At 48.2% G+C, this 18,544-nt stretch overlaps 1 protein-coding gene across 2 annotated transcripts in view; it reads left to right on the top strand.

Annotated features, from left to right (window-relative positions):
- The window catches only part of SWAP70 (switching B cell complex subunit SWAP70), a 77,121-nt gene extending 68,340 nt beyond the window's left edge, over positions 1–8,781 (top strand). Inside the window, exons 9-12 of one of the 2 annotated variants that reach the window (XM_049650273.1) lie at positions 866–1,032; positions 6,860–7,058; positions 8,037–8,133; positions 8,459–8,781. In XM_049650273.1, the coding sequence (XP_049506230.1) occupies positions 866–1,032; positions 6,860–7,058; positions 8,037–8,133; positions 8,459–8,565 (570 nt within the window). In that variant the 3' untranslated portion in view covers positions 8,566–8,781. The other variant, XM_049650281.1, reaches the window with a different exon arrangement.
- Positions 8,782–18,544: the final 9,763 nt, after the last annotated feature.

Raw genomic sequence — 18,544 nt, 5'->3', positions numbered from 1 at the left:
TGTTTTATGAGAGAAAGTACACAAGCGGGGCAGATGTGATACGAAGGAGTTGCCGTGTTCACAGCCAGAACATCTGGGTTTCTTTCCTCTCTGTTCCTTCTTCTGAGCATTAGTTTTCTCTTCTTTAAATTGGAGGCATTGTCATGTGATCTTTCATGACTCTTAGGATGATGTGAGCAAGTGTGAATATTTTATAAATCGCAGACACATACACTAATGTGTGTGCTATTACATTTGGATGTCCTTGTCTTTCAATTTTTAAGGCAGAGATTCAAAACTTTAATACAGAAGGGAGAAACCATTGAGTTGTTAGGGCACTAACATAGCTGCGTGAGGCCCCCCAGGACTGGAGGTGCCCTAGGGCAGGAGTGGAGGGGCCTCAAGGCAGCCAGGGAAGCACCAAGGACTCTGCAGGTCTGTCTTTTCCTTTCCCCTTTATTGTAACCCTTGGGCTCTTCTGACTGGACAGAGGTTCATTCCTTTTAGAGAAGATTGTGGGTAAAGAGGTTGTGGCTTTATAACAAAAAGGAATTTAAGGAGAAATTATACAGGGGAATGATTTTTTTCTTGACTCTTGAATCTTAATGTGTAGAGTGGAAGGGATAGAAACTCAGAGAGGGCAGGAACACAGCATCTGGGGTGTACTTTGCATCCTGGACTTGGGGTGTCTTTGTGTCCTGGACTTGGGTCTTAGTGTTGGTACTGGGTGTGGTGCCCTCCTTCCTCCATCTTCAGTTCCAGGAGCGAAGGACAAGGCCCTGCCCACCCTGCTGAGCTGCAAGGTAGGCTGTGGTGTTAGGAGTGGGAGAGTTTCCCTGAGGGTGAAGTTAACCTGAGTTTAAACATGACCCTTTTATATCATCAGATCAGACAACAGATGGAAGAACAGGTTGCTCAGAAGTCCTCTGAACTGGAACAGTATTTGCAGCGAGTACAGGAGCTGGAAGACATGTACCTAAAGCTGCAGGAGGCTCTCGAGGATGAGAGACAGGCCCGGCAAGATGAAGAGACTGTGCGGAAGCTTCAGGCCAGGTGCCAGATCAGTTTGTATACTGTGCCTTTTTGTACTTTTCTAGGAATTTCTAGGAATGACTAACATTCTGGTGAAGAGGGAGGAGTGTCTCTGCTAGATTGGAGAGACCTTGGAGGCTGGGCGGGTTGAGTTGTTTATTCTCCATCTATGGCACTGGAAGGCCCTTGCTTCTGGGGCTATCGACAGGCCTTCTATCTATTTTAGAGCAGTCTGGTGGATCTGTTTGGTGAGAATGTCCGTGTCTAGAATGAGAATGTCCATGGACCCAGGAGCAGCTCTGGTGAGAACCTTCCTCAACATGTTCCAGACCAGAGAGGGCCACTGTGTGGAGGTCTGTTTCAGGCCAGAGTTACAGCTACTTTCGAGGGATAATGAGGAATTAAGCAGTTTCCATCTGGTCATTCAGGATTGGTGACATTCCTTAAATAATTATTACTTGAAATCTTAGTTTTAGAAGTTTCTTATTTTGGTAAGCTCTGTGCCCAATACAGAGCTTGAACTCATGACCCTGAGATCAAGAATCCCACACTCTACTGACTGAACCAGCCAAGCACCTCAGTTTTAGAAGTTCTTGAAAGCTAGATTCTTCTTTTCCTCAGAGCTTTAAAAGTCAGGTTTATTATCTATGATAGTCATGATCTCAGGTGAGAACTCTCAATTTGTGGTCTTCATGGCAGCAGGGAGGACAAAGTAGAATAAAGACCCCAAAGGGAAATTTTGAGCTACCCTCTTCCAGTTTCTAACTTGTTTCCCCATTTGCTTTCTTTAAGATGTCTTGTCAGGGGATGTCTCTTATGGTTCTTAATTTTAATGTGATGGGATGGAGGGTCCCCCCCACTCCCAACCCCCACAACATTAGCATGGTGTCTGAGAATTCATCTCAATTCTGAGTGGGTCTCGAACCCACAAACTGTGAGATCATGATCTGAGCTGAAGTTGGATGCTCAACCCACTGAGCCACCCAGACTCCTCAAGTCTTTTTTTTTGTTTATTTGAGAGAGAGAGAGAAAGCGAGAAAGCGAGTGAGGGAGGGGTGGAGAGAGAGGGAGAGAAAGCTCTGTACTGTCAGTGCAGAATCCAATGCGGGGCTCGAACTCATGAACCGTGAGGTCACTACCTGAGCAGAAATCAAGAGTTGGATGCTTAACCAACTGAGCCATCCAGGCGCCCCTGTTCTAGAAATTTATTAAAGTATTATTTTGAGTTTGTAGAATGAGTGATGTTTTGAGTGAGAGACAATTTTGGGTCATTGAAGCTAGTATAGTAGTTTTTAATCAGTGTCCTGGATTTGTTGAATCAAATTATCTTTGGATAGGAGCCAGGCGTGAGTATTGTTATTTAAAAAGCTTGGGCTAATTATTTTGTATAACCTGATTTAAGTAAATTGCAAAATGGTTTCAACCTTTGGAATACAAATATAACCAATACATGCATCTCTGCTCCAGTAAGTTGAAATTAGAGAACTTGGTGTGCAAAGACCATTTTGTGAATTTTACTAAATTTACTGAATTCTGAATTTGTTTTTCATCTTAGTTTTTGGAACTTGAGATGAATAAAATTTGGTCATTATTAGGTGAGGTGGATTTGCCTCTTTCCTGAAGTCACAGAAGCTGGACCTGATTCAGTGGGACATTTTGTCAGATTGTCAGAGGGGGCTTTTCTTCTTGCTCCCACTCCTCTGGGTAGGCCTTCCTGGGTTGAAAATCAAAGGAAAGCATCATGGAGCCGAGTGAATACATTTATGTCTAGCACTGCTGAACTGGATCATAATCTTAGGTTGAGGGCGTTTGTAGAGGGCTTTTTAGTTAACTTTCCTGACCTTTCTTTAAGCAATAGCAAGTCATTCTCAGAATATTTGGTATCTCATTATTCTTCTAGAAGTTAGTCGTTTCTCTGTCAGTGTTTGAAGTTTCCTCAGAGATATTTTTTGTAGTAAATTGTTTAAATACAAGAACTTTGACTTAAGCCATCTAGGGCATATGATTTTTTTTTTTTTAAGTTTATTATTTATTTTGAGAGACAGGCAGAGAGAGAGAGGAAGAGAGAGAATCCCAAGCAGGCTCTGTGCTGTCTGTGCAGAGCCCGATGTGGGGCTCTATCCCACAAACTGTGAGAACATGACCTAAGCTGAGATCAAGAGTTAGACGCTTAACTAGACTGAGCCATCCAGGCCACCCTGTATATATATATTTTAATTGAATTGTAGTTGTTGTTGTTATTTTGATGTGTAATATTGAAGGTTGTCTAGAGTCTTCTAAATGGGACCTCGGAAGAAAACTGTTTAATATTTGGAGAACTCAATTATTGGAAAGTTCTTGAGGCTTAGCCATAATCTGCCCCATTACAACTTTTACCCACTACATTTTTAGATCTGTTAAGTTATGTCTGTATTCCCAGCAACTAATGCAGTGCCTGGCACATAGTGAGAGACCAAGGGATATTTTGTGAATGAATGGATCCAAGTTCTACTAATAGAGGCCACTCTTCTATGTGATACTACTTTTTCATATATTTGAAAGCAATTAGGGACCAAGCTGTGGAGTGAGATCTGAGTTTGATTCTTAGTTCTGGTACTTTCTAGCTGTAATTTTTGAAAAGTCACTTCACCACTTTGAGCCTTCAGTTCCTTATCTATAGAGTTATGGATAGTTGCCTACCTTGCAGGGTTGTTGTGAAGATTAGAGGAGGAACTGCATGCACAGTATTTAGTGTAATGTCTGGTATTTGGTAGTTACTCAGTGTGTTGGTTTCTGTTCCTTTATTTCCTTTGCAGATGAGGAAGATGTATAATGTATAGAATGTCAAAATAAGCATTCAAAAAGATCTATTGACAGGGTAGACTGATGGTTTTAGACTAAGGATAGTTCAAAAAAATTTTTTTAATGTTTATTTTATTTTTGAGAGTGAGACAGAGCATGAGCAGGGGAGGGGCAGAGAGAGAGGGAGACACAGAATCCAAAGCAGGCTCCAGGCTCTGAGCTGTCAGCACAGAGCCCGACACGGGGCTTGAACTCATGAACTGGGAGATAATGACCTGAGCCGAAGTCGGATGCTTAACCAACTGAGCCACCCAGGTGCCCCAGGAGATAGCTTTAAAGTAACAACAGGAGTCTTGGATCCAGGAGACTTTGAGAAGATTCATGGTATTACTTTCCTGGGATACGATTGCCAGAAACCCCATACACTCTCAGGTAGTGTTAGTGAATACGAAGTATTCGGAGCAAATGAGGTATCAGTCCTACTATAATAACACAAGCTGGTATTTATCCAGCACCTAGATGTGGTCGGCACAGTTCTAGGTACCTTACATGCACTATCACAATTGATGCATCCACAAACCTTTGATGGTGGATGTAGTTTCTATCCCTTTTTTATAAATGAGGAAACGGAGGGACAGAGTAGTTAGTCTTTGTTCAGGGGTCTTATTTGGAAACCACAGAAATGAACTGGGATTTCCTAGAGCAATAAAATAGTTAATTAAAAGGTTCTTGAATAGTTCACCAATTCCAAAGAAAGGCAGGTGGCCAGGCCTGAACACAGGCATGGACCAAGGGAAGCTGAGCAGCCCAAACCACAGCCCAAACCAGGCCAAGGGGAGAGTCCACCCAGGATGCCGCTGATGTCAGCATTGGCACTGTGTGTTGGGAGTCACCATTGCTTCTGCTGTCATGCAGCCCTGGCTGTTGCTGCCACCGGCAAGATAAATTCTTCACTATCTCTGCTTTGCATCAGTTGCTTCAGGGTTGGAGCTGCAGGAAGGGCATCTGCTTAGCCAAGCCCAGCTCGGGCTTCCACTGTGCCCTGGCTGCCACAGGGCAGGAGGGCAGGGGTTGGGCCTGTGGCTTATGTAGTGGGAGGTGGGCCCTGCTTCCCATCAAGATGCCTCCTGTGGCAGATTCCTTGGACACATGGAGGGGATTCCGACTGGGCAGCCTGAACACCTGCAAATGTCCATTCCCCCTTCATACTCTCACCCCTAGGATGAAGAAACAGGCCTTTCCAGTCTTGTTCACTGTTGTATCCCCAGTGTCTAGAAAAGCACACAAAGGTGCACAATATACACACACTGAGTGAGTGAAAAAACACTGGCCAGGCCACATTTGCAGTGTTATGTTCAGTTGTGGGCATCATGCTCCAGGAGACATCTAAGGAGGGAGTGGATGGTCCTGTGTAGAACTAGGGATAGTGGGTGGGAAAGCTCTTCCTAGTTGAGGTGGAACTTTCGAAGGATTGAGGGTGCCCGTTTGTGAACCCATTGTGAACTCGCCTGATTCCTGAAGCAGTGAGTGGCCCATCCCACAGAGTATTTGAGCACAGTAGGATAACCACGTTGCAGGATGTTGTAGAGGGAATTCTTCAGTGGTGGGGGCCGGGGGTGGAGGAGTTGGGAGTGGTGATATAAGGGGTGTCTATTCTGTTACTTTATGGCTTCAGTCATTGGTTTTAGAAGAGCATACTGATGGTCAAGCCACTAGAGATGTGTCCTGTCCTGGGCTGGCATCTAAGTACATTGTCTATACTTTGGGTATAGGTTTGGGCTGTATGTTAGTTTTATTTAAATGCCTGTGTAGCTGGATATTCTTAGATAGGTAGCCTGTTATTCAAGATAACATTTTAGAGTCACACAAACCTTGGTTAAAATTCACTACTACCGGGGTGCCTGGGTGGTTCATTTGGTTAAGCATCTGACTTCGGCTCAGGTCATGCTCTCATGGTTCGTGGGTTTGAGCCCTGCATCGGGCTCTGTGCTGTCAGCTGGGAGCCTGGAGCCTGCTTCAGATTCTGTGTCTCCTCTCTCTCTGCCTCTCCCCTGCTCATGCTCTGTCTCTCTGTCTCTCAACAATAAATAAATGTTAAAAAAAATTAAAAAAAAAATTCACCACTACCTGTGCGACATACTTTTAAACATCCTGAATTTTTATTGCTTCATCTGGAGGGATGATAAATACCTTGCAGAATTGATGGGGGGTTAGCAATAATGAAGTCAGGTATCTGACATGTAGTAATTGTTCAGTAAGTGGTATCTGTTTTATTCTGCCTTTTGTTGGTTCCTTTCCCCCTCATTTTCATTATCATTAGTTTGTTACCTTTTTCCTTGGTAATATGTTTGTACTAGATGAGAAATGTTTTTAATTTTAATTTTTTTTTCATTTATTTATTTTTGAAGAGACAGAGTGAGACAGAGTGCGAGCAGGGGAGGGGCAGAGAGAAGCAGACACAGAATCTGAAGCAGCCTCTGGGCTCTGAGCAAGTGGTCAGCACAGAGCCCGACGCGGGGCTCGAACCCACGTACCGTGAGATCATGACCTGAGCCGAAGTCAGATGCTCAACCGACTGAGCCACCCAGGCACCCCCAGATGAGAAATATTTTAATGTTGTAGCAACCAGGCAAATTTCAAAACTTGGCCCTACCACCTGCCAGTCAAATTATGTGGTACAGGTCATTTAACTTTTGTGTCTCACTTTCTTCATCTTTGAAGTGTGAATGTTGATAGCACTTAAGTTTACTGTGAGGATTGATTGGGAAAATACACTTAGCTCTTGGCCCAGTTGTGGCACATTAAACCTTTCATAAATGTCATTTTATTTTATTTTATTTTATTTTTCCAAAAAAGGGTGAAACAGAGAGGAGCAGGGCAGGACACATGGGGCACCTTGCCAGCGCTGTGAATAAGGGCCTCTGTGGCCCCTAGTTTCCAACTTGCAAAATGAGGGGGGTGGATTAGATGACATCAGGTCTTGTCTGCTGCTCTCGGTGGCTCCGTCATCCGCTGGGTCGGGCATGGAAGCCTGGGCAGGTTTGGTCCTGAGCTCCCCACCTTGCAGGTTGCTGGAGGAAGAGTCTTCCAAGAGGGCTGAACTGGAAAAGTGGCACCTGGAGCAGCAGCAGGCCATTCAGACAACGGAAGCGGAGAAACAGGAGCTGGAGAATCAGCGCGTCCTGAAAGAGCGGGCCCTTCAGGAAGCCATGGAACAGCTGGAGCAACTTGAGCTAGAGCGGAAACAAGCGCTTGAGCAGTATGAGGTAATCCAACTGGTCCCTGCAAACGCCCATTTAAAATTTTAAAAACAAACATTTAAGCACCTGAAACTAACGTAACATTGTTAACTAACTGGAATTAAAATCAAAACTTAAAAAAACATTTAGAAATAACAGTATTTGCTTAGCTGTAAGAAGTAGTTTTTACAGGTGGTGAGGTGTATCAGGTAAAGTCCAGTCAAGAGGCACACAGTAATTTGAACAGGGAAAGTTTAATATAAACAATTATTAACTATAACAGGGGATTACCTACGAAGCAGTAAAGAAGACTCTACGAATACAGGAATGGCACGTACACGAAGCAGCCCCTGCCTCTGAGACTGAGGCAGAGCACCCAGGAAGGGAACACATCTGCTCTTCGCCCCTTCTGCGCATTGCTGTGATCTAGACCTTGGAGAGGGCATGGCCTTGGCCCCACAGACAGCAGAAAAGCCGTGACTGGGAAGCTGTCCTCTGGGGACTGGGGAAAGCAGCCCACAGGGCAATGACACTAAAATCCACTGGTGTGAGCACTGTGGATGCCCCACATGTCACAGGAGCTGCTGAGAAGAGCACAGTGGGACCTGGGAGCAGAGCCCCTTCTTCCAGTGACCCTTCAGTGCCCTTTACTGACAAAGCTGAAGTCGTGCCAGCTGGTGAGGAGAGTCACCCTGGTGTCATGTGCAGGACAGAGAAGGCTGGATTTGGGGCCGAGGGTGGTGAGCTGTAATGTGTACACAAGGATCTTACACATTCATGTGTAGCTGTGTCATTAGGTCCTTTGGGTGACCTTGGGCAGGTTACCCAAGCTCTCTGCATCCTGGTTTCCACATCTGTAAAATGGGGGTGATTAATAGTTCTTGCCTCTTCGAGTGGCTGGATTTAATGGGATAATCCACAAGAATAGAGTAAGTGCCCAAGCATTTTTATTTGGTCTTAAACTGCCTGTGTGTTTGCATAGTTTAACATCTACTTTTGTTTCAGGGAGTTAAGAAGAAGCTGGAGATGGCAACTAGTAAGACCAAGAGCTGGAAGGACAAAGTGGCCCAGCATGAAGGATTAATTCGATTGATAGAGCCAGGTAACACGCTCTTTGAAGTAGTAAGATATTTATCCAATTTATTCTTGTTTTATTTGTGTGTTTAAATTGTGCTAAAAATCTTCTTGAGCCCAAATATACAGAAATCACACTGTTTAGGGCCCATTTCTCTTGAATAACTTGCTCTGTACTAGATAAGAAGGCTCAGTTGATTCCCTTGCATACATCTTCTAGTTGTTTTGGCTGGTGTGACATTTATGGATATTTCTCAGAGAAGAAATCAAGTAGAAAGTTACTATTTTATCTGGAAAAATGGTAATGTTCATTGAAGAATGTGAAGAATATTTAATGTGTGTTTGTTCCTTAGGTTCAAAAAACCCTCACCTGATCACTAACTGGGGCCCCGCAGCTTTCACCCAGGCAGAACTGGAAGAGAGAGAGAAGAACTGGAAAGGAAAGAAGAACACGGAGTGACCAAGTGACCCGAGTGATGAGCTGGCAGGAGTCCCGTCCATTGTGCAGATTCCGGGTGTAGCCGGAAAGCTTGATGCTAAAGACAAAGGAACTGGCTTTGCTGCTTCTAACCATTCTTTCTTCAGTGCCTTCTATCAGGCCAATATACTAAGGAAGCCTTCTTATTTATCTTCCTGAAAATAAGGGCTTACCTGAAAAAAAAAAAAGTCGACACTATCAAGCTTTTTATTTACTCTTTGAAAACTTTAGCTTCTGAAAATTCCCTTTAGCTCTCTCAGGTCCTTGTGGGATTGAGGCAGCATGCAAACCGCACCGTGGCCGCCATCAGCTGCCGATGTTGAGGTGCATGGGGGTGTGGGGTCAGGATTACTGGATAATCAGAACCTGAGTGACTGGGGTCATTCCTTTCCTGTGGCAGCATGTTTCCTTCTTTGAGTGTGTGGCCAGTCTGCTTGCCTTGGCATGCTGGTTGCCATGGATACTTTTGACCAGCTGCTCCCACAGAGCGGTCCCTGGCCACGTGTGGATCTTGCCTCCGCTAAGAGGACGCAGTCCATGGATGCAGTTGTGCAGAAGTTTCTGCTGAATGCAGTGCTGCTGAGTTACTTCCTGGCTTTAGTGGCACTAATCTCAAGGAGGCAAACACCTTATTAAACAGGCTTTGGCTAAGATAGATACTTAGGAATCAGCACAGAGATGAACTCAGTAAATCCCATTTGGAATGATAATTTGATACTAACTGAATTCTTCCTAATGTTTAAAAAGGTTTTAAGGGTCAACGTGCTGCCAGACCCCTTGCTTTTTCTTTTGTAGTTACTGTACAGAAAACTTCAGGAGTATATGGATGTTTGTCATGATTAGGCCTTTTCCTTGATAAATATGGATATGATCATTTATAGGAATTATACATGAAAAAAGTTTTAAGAATGTATTTTTATGATGTCCTATGTTGAGAGGGAACAAATATTTATAATTTTCAAACATTCTTACCTAAATGTTGTACAATGTAATATGCTGAACTTTAATTTTTTTTGCTAATTTTCTAAGATATATTAAAAATGTTTTGTATGTTTTTTTTCTAGTAAAATGGACTGAGTAAGAAAATAAAAACACCAGAACAGCATGCATTTTAAACTGTCTGATTTAATAGGACAGTAGGGTACATTTGTGTATTTTCATATAACGAGATGGACTTGAGTTTAGGGATGCTTCCTGCAAACACAGTTTGGAGCTTGGACCCCCGAACCAGTGCTGTGATGACGTTAGCTATGGCTTTGTGTTTGGTGCTTGAGTCACTCGTGTGGGAAACCATGGCAGATGTGTGCATTCACAGACGGGAATTTACGATGATGATTTCTCCCTCATTGTTGCTGTTAACCTCTGAATACTGTTAACTCTGCTTTCCCGAATTTTCTTTTTATGCCTTTTAGTTTTTGTTTCAGTTTTACCAGAGTAAACAGTGTGGTTTTTTGTTTTGGTCTCACATGGTTGCCAAGATTAAAATACCTAGGGTGGACTAAGGCGGCCCATGCTCTTTCCCTTCTAGAGGGAGACAGCACACTGGCTGGTGTTTTTAAACATCTTTCTGTACTGTAGTGGTTCTCAACAGGGGATGATTTTGCCCACCAGGGGACATTTGGCAATATCTGATCACATTTTTGGTTGTTAAAACTGGGAGTGCTATTGGCATCTAGTGGGTAGAGGCCAGAGATGCTGCCGAACATCCTACAATTCATGGGACAGTTCCCTGTAACCAAGAGTCATCTGGACAGAGATGTCTGTAGTGTCAAGGTTGAGAAAACCTGCTCAGGAAAGGCAAATTCTGTTGTCCAGAACACAATAGTAGGGGTCAGGGTTTCCCCTTATGGAGTCTCAGGAGTTGACCTCTTTGGTAGAAATGGGAGGGAAAGAGGCCGCTTGCTCTGTGAACTGGTGGAGAGCGGAGGGCAGGAGCTTTGGCACAGCCTGTGTGGGGGCGCTGTGCTTCAGAAACTACAAATTTGCATTTTTAAACACAGATCTAAAGGGAATTGCTTTGAATGTGTTTTAAAGTCTTTGTGAGGCAGGTTGCTGAAGTGTGAAATAGGAAGATTGTCACAACCTTGATTTTCTTTTCACAAGAGGGAGGGTCCATCAGAACCATTCAGCGGCTGCTAAGAAATGAGCATTCAGATCTGCCCAGCTGGTGTCACATCTTGTACTGGTGCCTGTTCCACTTGGCAGAGCCTCTTGTACCTTCAGAGGAGTGTCAGCAAAGCACAGCTGCCTCATGGAGCGAGGATCAGGTTAACATGAGGCCACGTGGACGTGAGGAAGAGGCACTGCCCAGCTTTCACCAGTTCATAGTAGGTGCTCAAAATTTATTGAAAGGGTCAGTCTTGGGAATAGTTTAAGGAATAGGTTTCTTTTTTCTTCTCTTGTATTTCCTTATTTGTATAGTCATTTTGAGACCCGTTAAAAGTCACGTCTCAACTTTGGGAAGCTGTTTGGTGAGATCTATTAAGCTAAAGACAATGTGTGCACAGCAGTTCCACCCCCAGGAGAAAAGAGGCACATTGTCCACCAAGACCCTACAAGGAGGTTCGTTCACAGCAGCTTTGCTTAGGACGGCCCCAAACGAGAAACAACCCAAATGCTCATAAGCAGGGAGTAGATTGATGAACTGTGATACAAAGGATATTACATTTTAATTAGAACACATCACTGAGAGATGCAACAACATGAATGAATCTCACAGACATCATGTTGAACAAAGAAACCAGAGAACGGTCTGTGTAATTATATTAATTTCCAGAACTGGCAAAGGTAATCTGTGGATTTCCAAGCCAGAATTATAGTGATCTAGGTAGGGGTGGTTGTTGATTGCAAAAGACCATCATAAGGGATGCTGGAAATGGGAAGCTGTTATATAAGTTAAATGTATCAACTTGTACAGATAGTAACTGTAGTGCCTCTAGAACGCTAGAATTGGCTGGTCCCCAGAGGTCAGTGGGTCTAAACCCCTCACTTTGCAGAGAAGGACCTGGAAGGAGTCAAATCCACACTGGAATGCCTCTCTTCTAGGATGCGGTTCTTTACACCCCCTGCCTCCTCTTTACATTTGTACATCAAACATGTTTTTCTCAATGTGCTTCTGTCATCCATCGCCCGGCCAAACTGCATGTCCGGGCTTCACCTTTCTATGGAGGGAGGGCCCTGACCACTCTTGTCCTATGGTCAGCTGTTGGCCTGAGGTCGCTGAGTCTTTGGCCCTGTGCAGAGGCTAAGCTGTGGTGGACGCTGAGTTCCAACCAGGGCTAGCCTCAGATTCCTCTTCCATCCCCACCACTCAGATGCTGCACACTGTTTCTTAGGGTCATCTGCCCACAGGAATGCAGGCCTCCCTCCCTGTTTATGTCCACCTCCTCAAGAGCAGTCCACAGAACCCGGCTGAGAGCCAGCAAGGTGTGAAGTGTAGGGAGAGGCAAGCTTGTCTAGCAGTCCCTGAGGCTAGCAGCTGACCCTTCCTTCCCATCTGAACCCCTCATTTCCTGTCCCATGTCACCCTGCCTCTTCCCCTCGGCCAACACTGCTTGGAACGGCCACCCACACTAGGTCTCTGAGAGCAGGCCTCCCTGGACCACACTTCGCGTGTTTTTCCCCACTCTGATCTCAGGTGCTCTGCTCTCTTGATGGGCCATCCTGGGCCAGCTCCCTGGGAAGATGCACTGTGAACCCACAGGCTAGTTTTGAGGGTGCTGGGACTGCTGTCACCTCCACACTCATCTGTAGCTTTGCTACCCTCATAAGCCAGGCCCAGCCCTCTCCTCCTGTTTGAGAAGAGGGGGAAGCAGCACCACTGTCCAGTGCTGCCAAACTGGGCTCTCTGTTCCCATTTGTGTCTGAAATATTTGTTTGCCAGGAACACACAGGGAATCCAAAAAAGTGTGTAGAAGCGGAAGCTTTCATCCCTGAGTCCCAAGGCCCCGTACTCCCCAAAGCAGTTAGCTGTAAGACGGCTAAAGGGACAGGGTGGATGAGTTCTTTCTAGAGTGGCTGCCCTCGGTCTGAGATTACAAGTAGTCAGGGCTTGGCCTCCAAAAGTACTGGAAAGAGGCTGGATTTCAGAGTGACAACAGACCTGGGTTCTACTCATGGTTCTACCTTACTGTGTCACTTTTGAGTTAGATTCTGTATTCTCAGAGGGAGTCCCGCACAGGTAATATGTCCTTCTGAGGGTGTCATATCTGGAGGCACATGATATTCATCTGTCCTTAACTGGTGAGAGAATAAGGACCTGCTCAGATTTCTTCACATCACAGAGATGTACTATTCTCCTGACCCCCACTCCCCGCCGCCCCGCCTGCCATTATTCATCCTAGTGCAGTTTCCAAAGTCATGTGATGAGGGGCTTTCCATCTTGGCTGGGCCAGGACACATAATGGGGATTTTGCTGGAGAACTGGCAAGTTCTGAGAAAATTCTGCAGGTGACTGAGGTAGGTGATCATGCAGAGCTACTGGAGAGTCTGGGGACATCTTGAGCGCTCTGCATTTTCCATGGTCAGGTGTCACTTCTGAAGTGTCCTGCAAAGGCAGGTGCTTGGCAGATGTTTGAATGGCTGAGGTCCTAGGCAAGGGCTCCTGTCCGTGAAGACCCCCCACTTCCCAGATGTAACAGCCCTCTGGAGGGCTGCAGCTAGGCTTGGAAGTGGATCTAAAGGGCCTGGGACTGCCACCTCCCAGGACCCCCAGCCTCTGCTTTCCCCTCTGGGATCTTGTGGAAGCCAGAGCTGTTCTCCACACTCCTCCCAGGGCCTCACCCAGGAGCTACCCCTTACACTACTTCTGATGTTTTTGCTGATTCTGTCTCAATGCCTGTAGGGTGAGGCTTCCCACTGCACTCCTGCTCTTTCTCAGAGATAAGCCCAAAGCCCCTTCAGGGCAGGACGCCCCCCTCATGGCTGTATTGCCAGCACATGGCACCTAGTAGCTCCTTAGTAAAGGCTGGCTTTTTAATGACTACTTTTGGGAAGACATCCTTGTCCTCAAATATGTCCTGGATGTAGTCCCCTGGGCTCAGAGGAGACAACAGTGACTGACCTGCAAACAACTCTTTTCTACAGAATTTCTGCTCTCTTTAGAGCATTTACCCCAACCCTGTTCTGGGGCTGAGGATACGCTTAGAGTTAATGCTAGCATATGTGAAGGATGGATCGTCAATCCCAGGGCCTCAAGTCCTAGTGTCCATTTCTCCCAGTGAACCATGGGAGACTTCATGAAAATAAAGATACTAGAAAGTCAAAACTTCCAGAATTCTCTGATGGACAGGCCAATTAGGACCCTCTCTCCCTCTTTGTGTGATTTTTTTTTTAAAATAACGTTTGCAGTATTTCACAAAGTAATACACACCCAATGTGGAAAATGGAGACAAAGCAGGTATGCAGAGAGAATAAAATACCTCGCTACGATCCCACCCTCCAGAGACAATCGATCAGGGTTGTGGTGCAATCCTCCAGGCCTAGGTTTTGGCTTGAAGGAGGGACACACCCGCCCCCCCACCATCCACCGCTTCCATGGCAGGTCGTGAATTGGCCCAGACCCAGGGGCAGCGAGCTGTTCACGCCTTTGTGGAAATGAGCCCCTGCCCAGGCACTCGAAACAGGCTGAGCCGGGACCTTGGCGCTGGCCTGGGCGACTCCGCTGGGGGCCACCAGGTGGCAGGCGTGTGCCACGGTCGCGCTCCCGGCCACCCCGCCCGCCAGGTGTCCCACTCGCGCCTCCGTCGGTCTCAGCAGGGTGGCAGGGAGTGCCAGCGGTCACAGCCGAGTCCCTCCAAGAATTGAGGAAACCCATGGAAGCTAAGCATAGCGGAGCCAACCGTGGGCGATCTCATTATGTCTTCCAAAGCCCAGAAAGTGGGCTTTTTTCCTACTTTACAGATGGGGAAAACAAGACTCAGACGTTAGGCAGTTGCCCAAGGAGATGGCAGGCGCAGAGGGATGGGGAACAAAAACCAGGGGTCCTGACTCCAGAGCTTCTCCTAGCCATTGGGCATGTACCACCTGCCTACAGGGCAGACTGCCTGGAAGCCCATTGAGGGGAGAAGGTGGGGGAGCCCCCTTCTTCCTCAGGCCCAGAGGTTTCCTTTTGGGGGTCTAAGGAGTGCCCTACTGGTAGCTTGAGGCATTTTGGTCATGATTCACCCCTCCTCACTGCCGCAGGCACACACACAGCCTGGGGCCTGTTCCTGTAAGAGCCTAGGAAGGGGCAGCCCTCTCCCCTCTGTGTCCTCTGTGGACAGGTTTGGCAGGGGGCCACGGCTGGGATGAGAGTGGGTTAGGAGGGAGGGGGAGCAGCCAACAAGCAGGGGCCTGTTTCCTGACTGGTCTGACCCTGGCTGTCCCCGGGGAGGCCCCAGCACACGGAGCAAGGTCATCCAGGGCGAAATTCCAGTCTGAGCCCTGAGCAGTAACTTCAGTTTTCCTGATAAGGCTCAAGAAGGGACACCGAGAGGCAGCCCCACACCCCCACTCTGTCAGCACCTCCACTCCTGTGAAGCCTCCGCTGCAGACAGTCGGCCTCGGAAAGAGACAAAGATAGACCGTTGGCCAGATAAGGAGAGAGACGGCCAGGGATAGACAGGGCAAGGAGCACAGAGGAAGAAGACAGGGAGGGACCAGGCAGGGCCATAGCTGAGGCAGTGGGTCTGGAGCCCCAGAGCCTGGAAATGCTTCCGGGGTTGTGCTTGCTAAGGTTGCGACTGGGTGCAGATGGAGAAAGATGCAATCATGGCTGAAACAGGAGGGGTTTTAGGTGTGGTAGAAACATGGACGGGATGGCTGGCAGCTCTGTACCTGTGGGCCTGGTTTCAATGTGCATAAACCTGGGACTGGTGGGCGAGGGTGATGGAGGAGTCCACGTGCAGCATAGTCTCTGAGCCTCCAGGAGGCCAGGCCAGAGAGGTTAAGATGGGGGCCCTACACCAGTGGAGGGACAGATGCAGCTGGACCCAGATTGCTTACCAGAGGCTCCTGACTTGGGACTTCATCCCTGCACACTCTGTGCAGAATATTTGCACCCAACACTGGCTGTTTGGCTTGGCAAGTGAGCAAGGTGTAAAGTCACAGCCGGGCTGTGGGCATCCAGTCACCATATGCAGCTGAGTCAGTCTCAACCACTTCCCCCACTCCTGGGGGCAAGAGCTCGTGCCTCCATGCACAGCCCTATCTGCACAGGTACATACAGACATGTGCAGCTGAGTCATAGCTGCCTCTCAGAGCACGTGCCTGCATGCACATGCACGCAGGTGCCCACAGATGCCATTTACACCTGATCCTGAGTCACTGACACTGTTGAACCCTGAGAAAGGGTACTGAAAGTATGTTCTGCCATTCCCATTTCAACACGATACCCATATATACTCACACACATGTACATGCTCACCATACATCCATTGTGCCTGTCACACCATATTAGGGGATCAGTAACCACAGGTGGAATGAATAAATGAGTGAACGAATGAATGAATAAGCAAACAAGTAAAAATGCAAGTGACACCCACACTGTTTGGCTACTTGGTAAAATTGGTTGGGGCAGTGCTGTAGGGTGGGTCCCTAGTCTATGTCTGTAGGGAGTTGTCTTGCTCCAAATATAGCCTCCGTGGGCGGCAGGGAGCCAGGGCTGCCTCCCAAACTGTGACTTCACTGGGCCTAAAGCCCAGCCTCTGAGGAGTTGGAGAAAATTAACAGAGAAGAGGCCCCAGCTTTCTGCAGCCAGGGGTGAGCTCTGACACTGGAGTTGGTGGGTGACAGCGTACTCTGGAAATATCACTTGCTCAGGGGCTTGAGCTATAGGATAGATTACTCTGTAGATGGTCCCAGAAAGAACTGCTCCTGGGCTAGGCCCCTAGGAACTGCCTGTCCTGAACTTCCGGGGCCAAACATGCAGGAGGCAAGGCCCCAGCTGAGTGACAGCTGGGGCAAGCACAGTGCCTGGGCTCACCTGGGGGTTGCCAAGCCAAGGCCTATTAGATGGTTCCCCATCTGGGCAGGCTGCGCCCACGGCTGCTCCTCAAAGCTTCCTTTCCCTAGCCACTCTGCTTCTGTCCTGTTTCATCATCTGCAATATTGTAATCTTACCACAACTGATCTTCCTGCCTTTAGATTCCCCCCTCTAATCCATCTTGTTCACAGCTGCCAGTGTTATATTCCTAAAATGCAGATTTGATCACGTAACTTTTCCGCTCAAAATTCTTCCATAGTTCCCCACTATTTATCGACAGAGTCAGATTGCCTTAACCTGGTGTTCGAGACCCTTCACGGTCTGGTCCCATGCTACCATGTGTGTTCTGAGGGGCTGATGTGTGGAGGGACAGTTGTTGGTTCTATCTATTGGGTGGATGGGTGGACTCTGGGCAGGTAGGCACTCTTGGGCATGAAGGGCCCAGTGGGCTATTTGACTTGCAGACAGATGATTAGATGTCTAGATGGTTGGGAGGCTAGCTGTAGGGTGGAGATGTGGAAGGTAGGTGGAAGGGCAGTGCTTGAGCCAAGGCTATTTTGGTTGCAAGGAAGAGAAACCCGTATCATCAGAAAAGAGGTGGGAGGCAGTTAAGGATAAAACAGGCAACCTTGTAGACCTCACCGACATTCAGGCCCCATGCATATTGGAACTGGCAGGTCAGGAAGGGTGGCTCTTCTCTCCATCTTTGGTGGATCTCTCAGTCTGTCTTCCCGTTAGGCTTGGGCTTCCTCCTCCGGGACCAGTGGCCATTCTCTCAGCTACTCTGGCTCCTTCCTCCCACAAGTTTTTACCAAGTGCTTATTTACGTGCGTGTCTGTGCCTCCACCATGCTTCTATGTGCTGACAGGCGGGCTGCAAACAGGAAGTTACTGCCTTCAGGAAGCCAGGGAGGCAGCTGTGTGCCAGGGGGTGATGCTGCTGACACAGCAGAGCAGGAGAGGGGTGCAGGGTGCAAGGCCAGGGCTGGGTGCTGTCAGGCATGGGATGTGCAAGGAGCATCTCTGGGGGAGAATGGAGGCAAGTGAGGGGTGAGTTCTGCCAAGTCCAGGGGAGGAGTGTCCTAGGAAGAGTGCAGGACAACTGTGGTGGGTGGCTGATGAAGGTGAGCAAGCGGCCCACGGCAGGAGATGAGATCGAAGGGCAGCAGAGCGAGGGATCACCCCGGGTTTTGTAAGCCGTTGTAAGGACGTGGAGACTTCCGGTCCAAGGAAGAGGCAGCAGCACTGGAGGATGCTGGCCAGACGATGCCGTGAGCTTACATTTATAAGGGCGCCCCCTGGGCGCTGTAAAGCAGGGAGACCCCTTAGGAGGCTCCTGCACAAACCCAGGTGGGAGACGGCCCAGGCCGGCAGTAGCGAAGGGGACAAGAGGTCCGGTTTAGGGTGTACTTTGAAGGCAGGGTCAGCTGTGGCTGAGTAGGGAACATTCCGTCAAAGACAACTCAGCCCGTGGCCAGGGCAAGCGTAAGGACGGGGTTTCTCTTTCTGAGGAACAGAAGCAAAGTTTCTTTCTGGGCCGGCAGGGAGTGCAGGGAGAGGAGGTGCACCTGCCCCACGCTCGGGTGCTCGTGGAGGCGTCAGCAGGCACAGCTGGGGCTCGGCAAGAGTTTTAGGCCGGACTTGCGACGACCATACGGGACTGTGCCCCAGCCATCCAGGGAGGGGGCAGGGAAGAGACCGGGTCCGGGGCGGCCGGCCAGTGCTGTCGGCTCCAGACAACAGGCAGCACGGGCGCCCTGGGCGGAGTGGCCGACAGGCTGGAGGGAAAGCACGAGACACGGGGTGAGAAAATGAAGCCAGAGGGGGACTGGCAGGAGCTGCTGAGAGCTCGGGAAAGGCGAGGCGGGCGACCCCTCTTCCCCGCTCACGACCGGTGTTCCCGCGTCCGCCTCGGGTGAGGTGCCCGCTCAGACGCGCCGCGCACAGGAAGGACCACTGCGGCGACGTGGCCATCAGGCTCCGCCCTGCAGCCCAGGCG

This window comes from Panthera uncia, chromosome D1 (genome assembly GCF_023721935.1).
Source record: "Panthera uncia isolate 11264 chromosome D1, Puncia_PCG_1.0, whole genome shotgun sequence".
Classification (NCBI taxonomy): Eukaryota; Metazoa; Chordata; class Mammalia; order Carnivora; family Felidae; genus Panthera; species Panthera uncia.
Note: the sequence above shows the minus strand (reverse complement) of the source record. Positions and strands in the feature narration are given on the sequence as shown.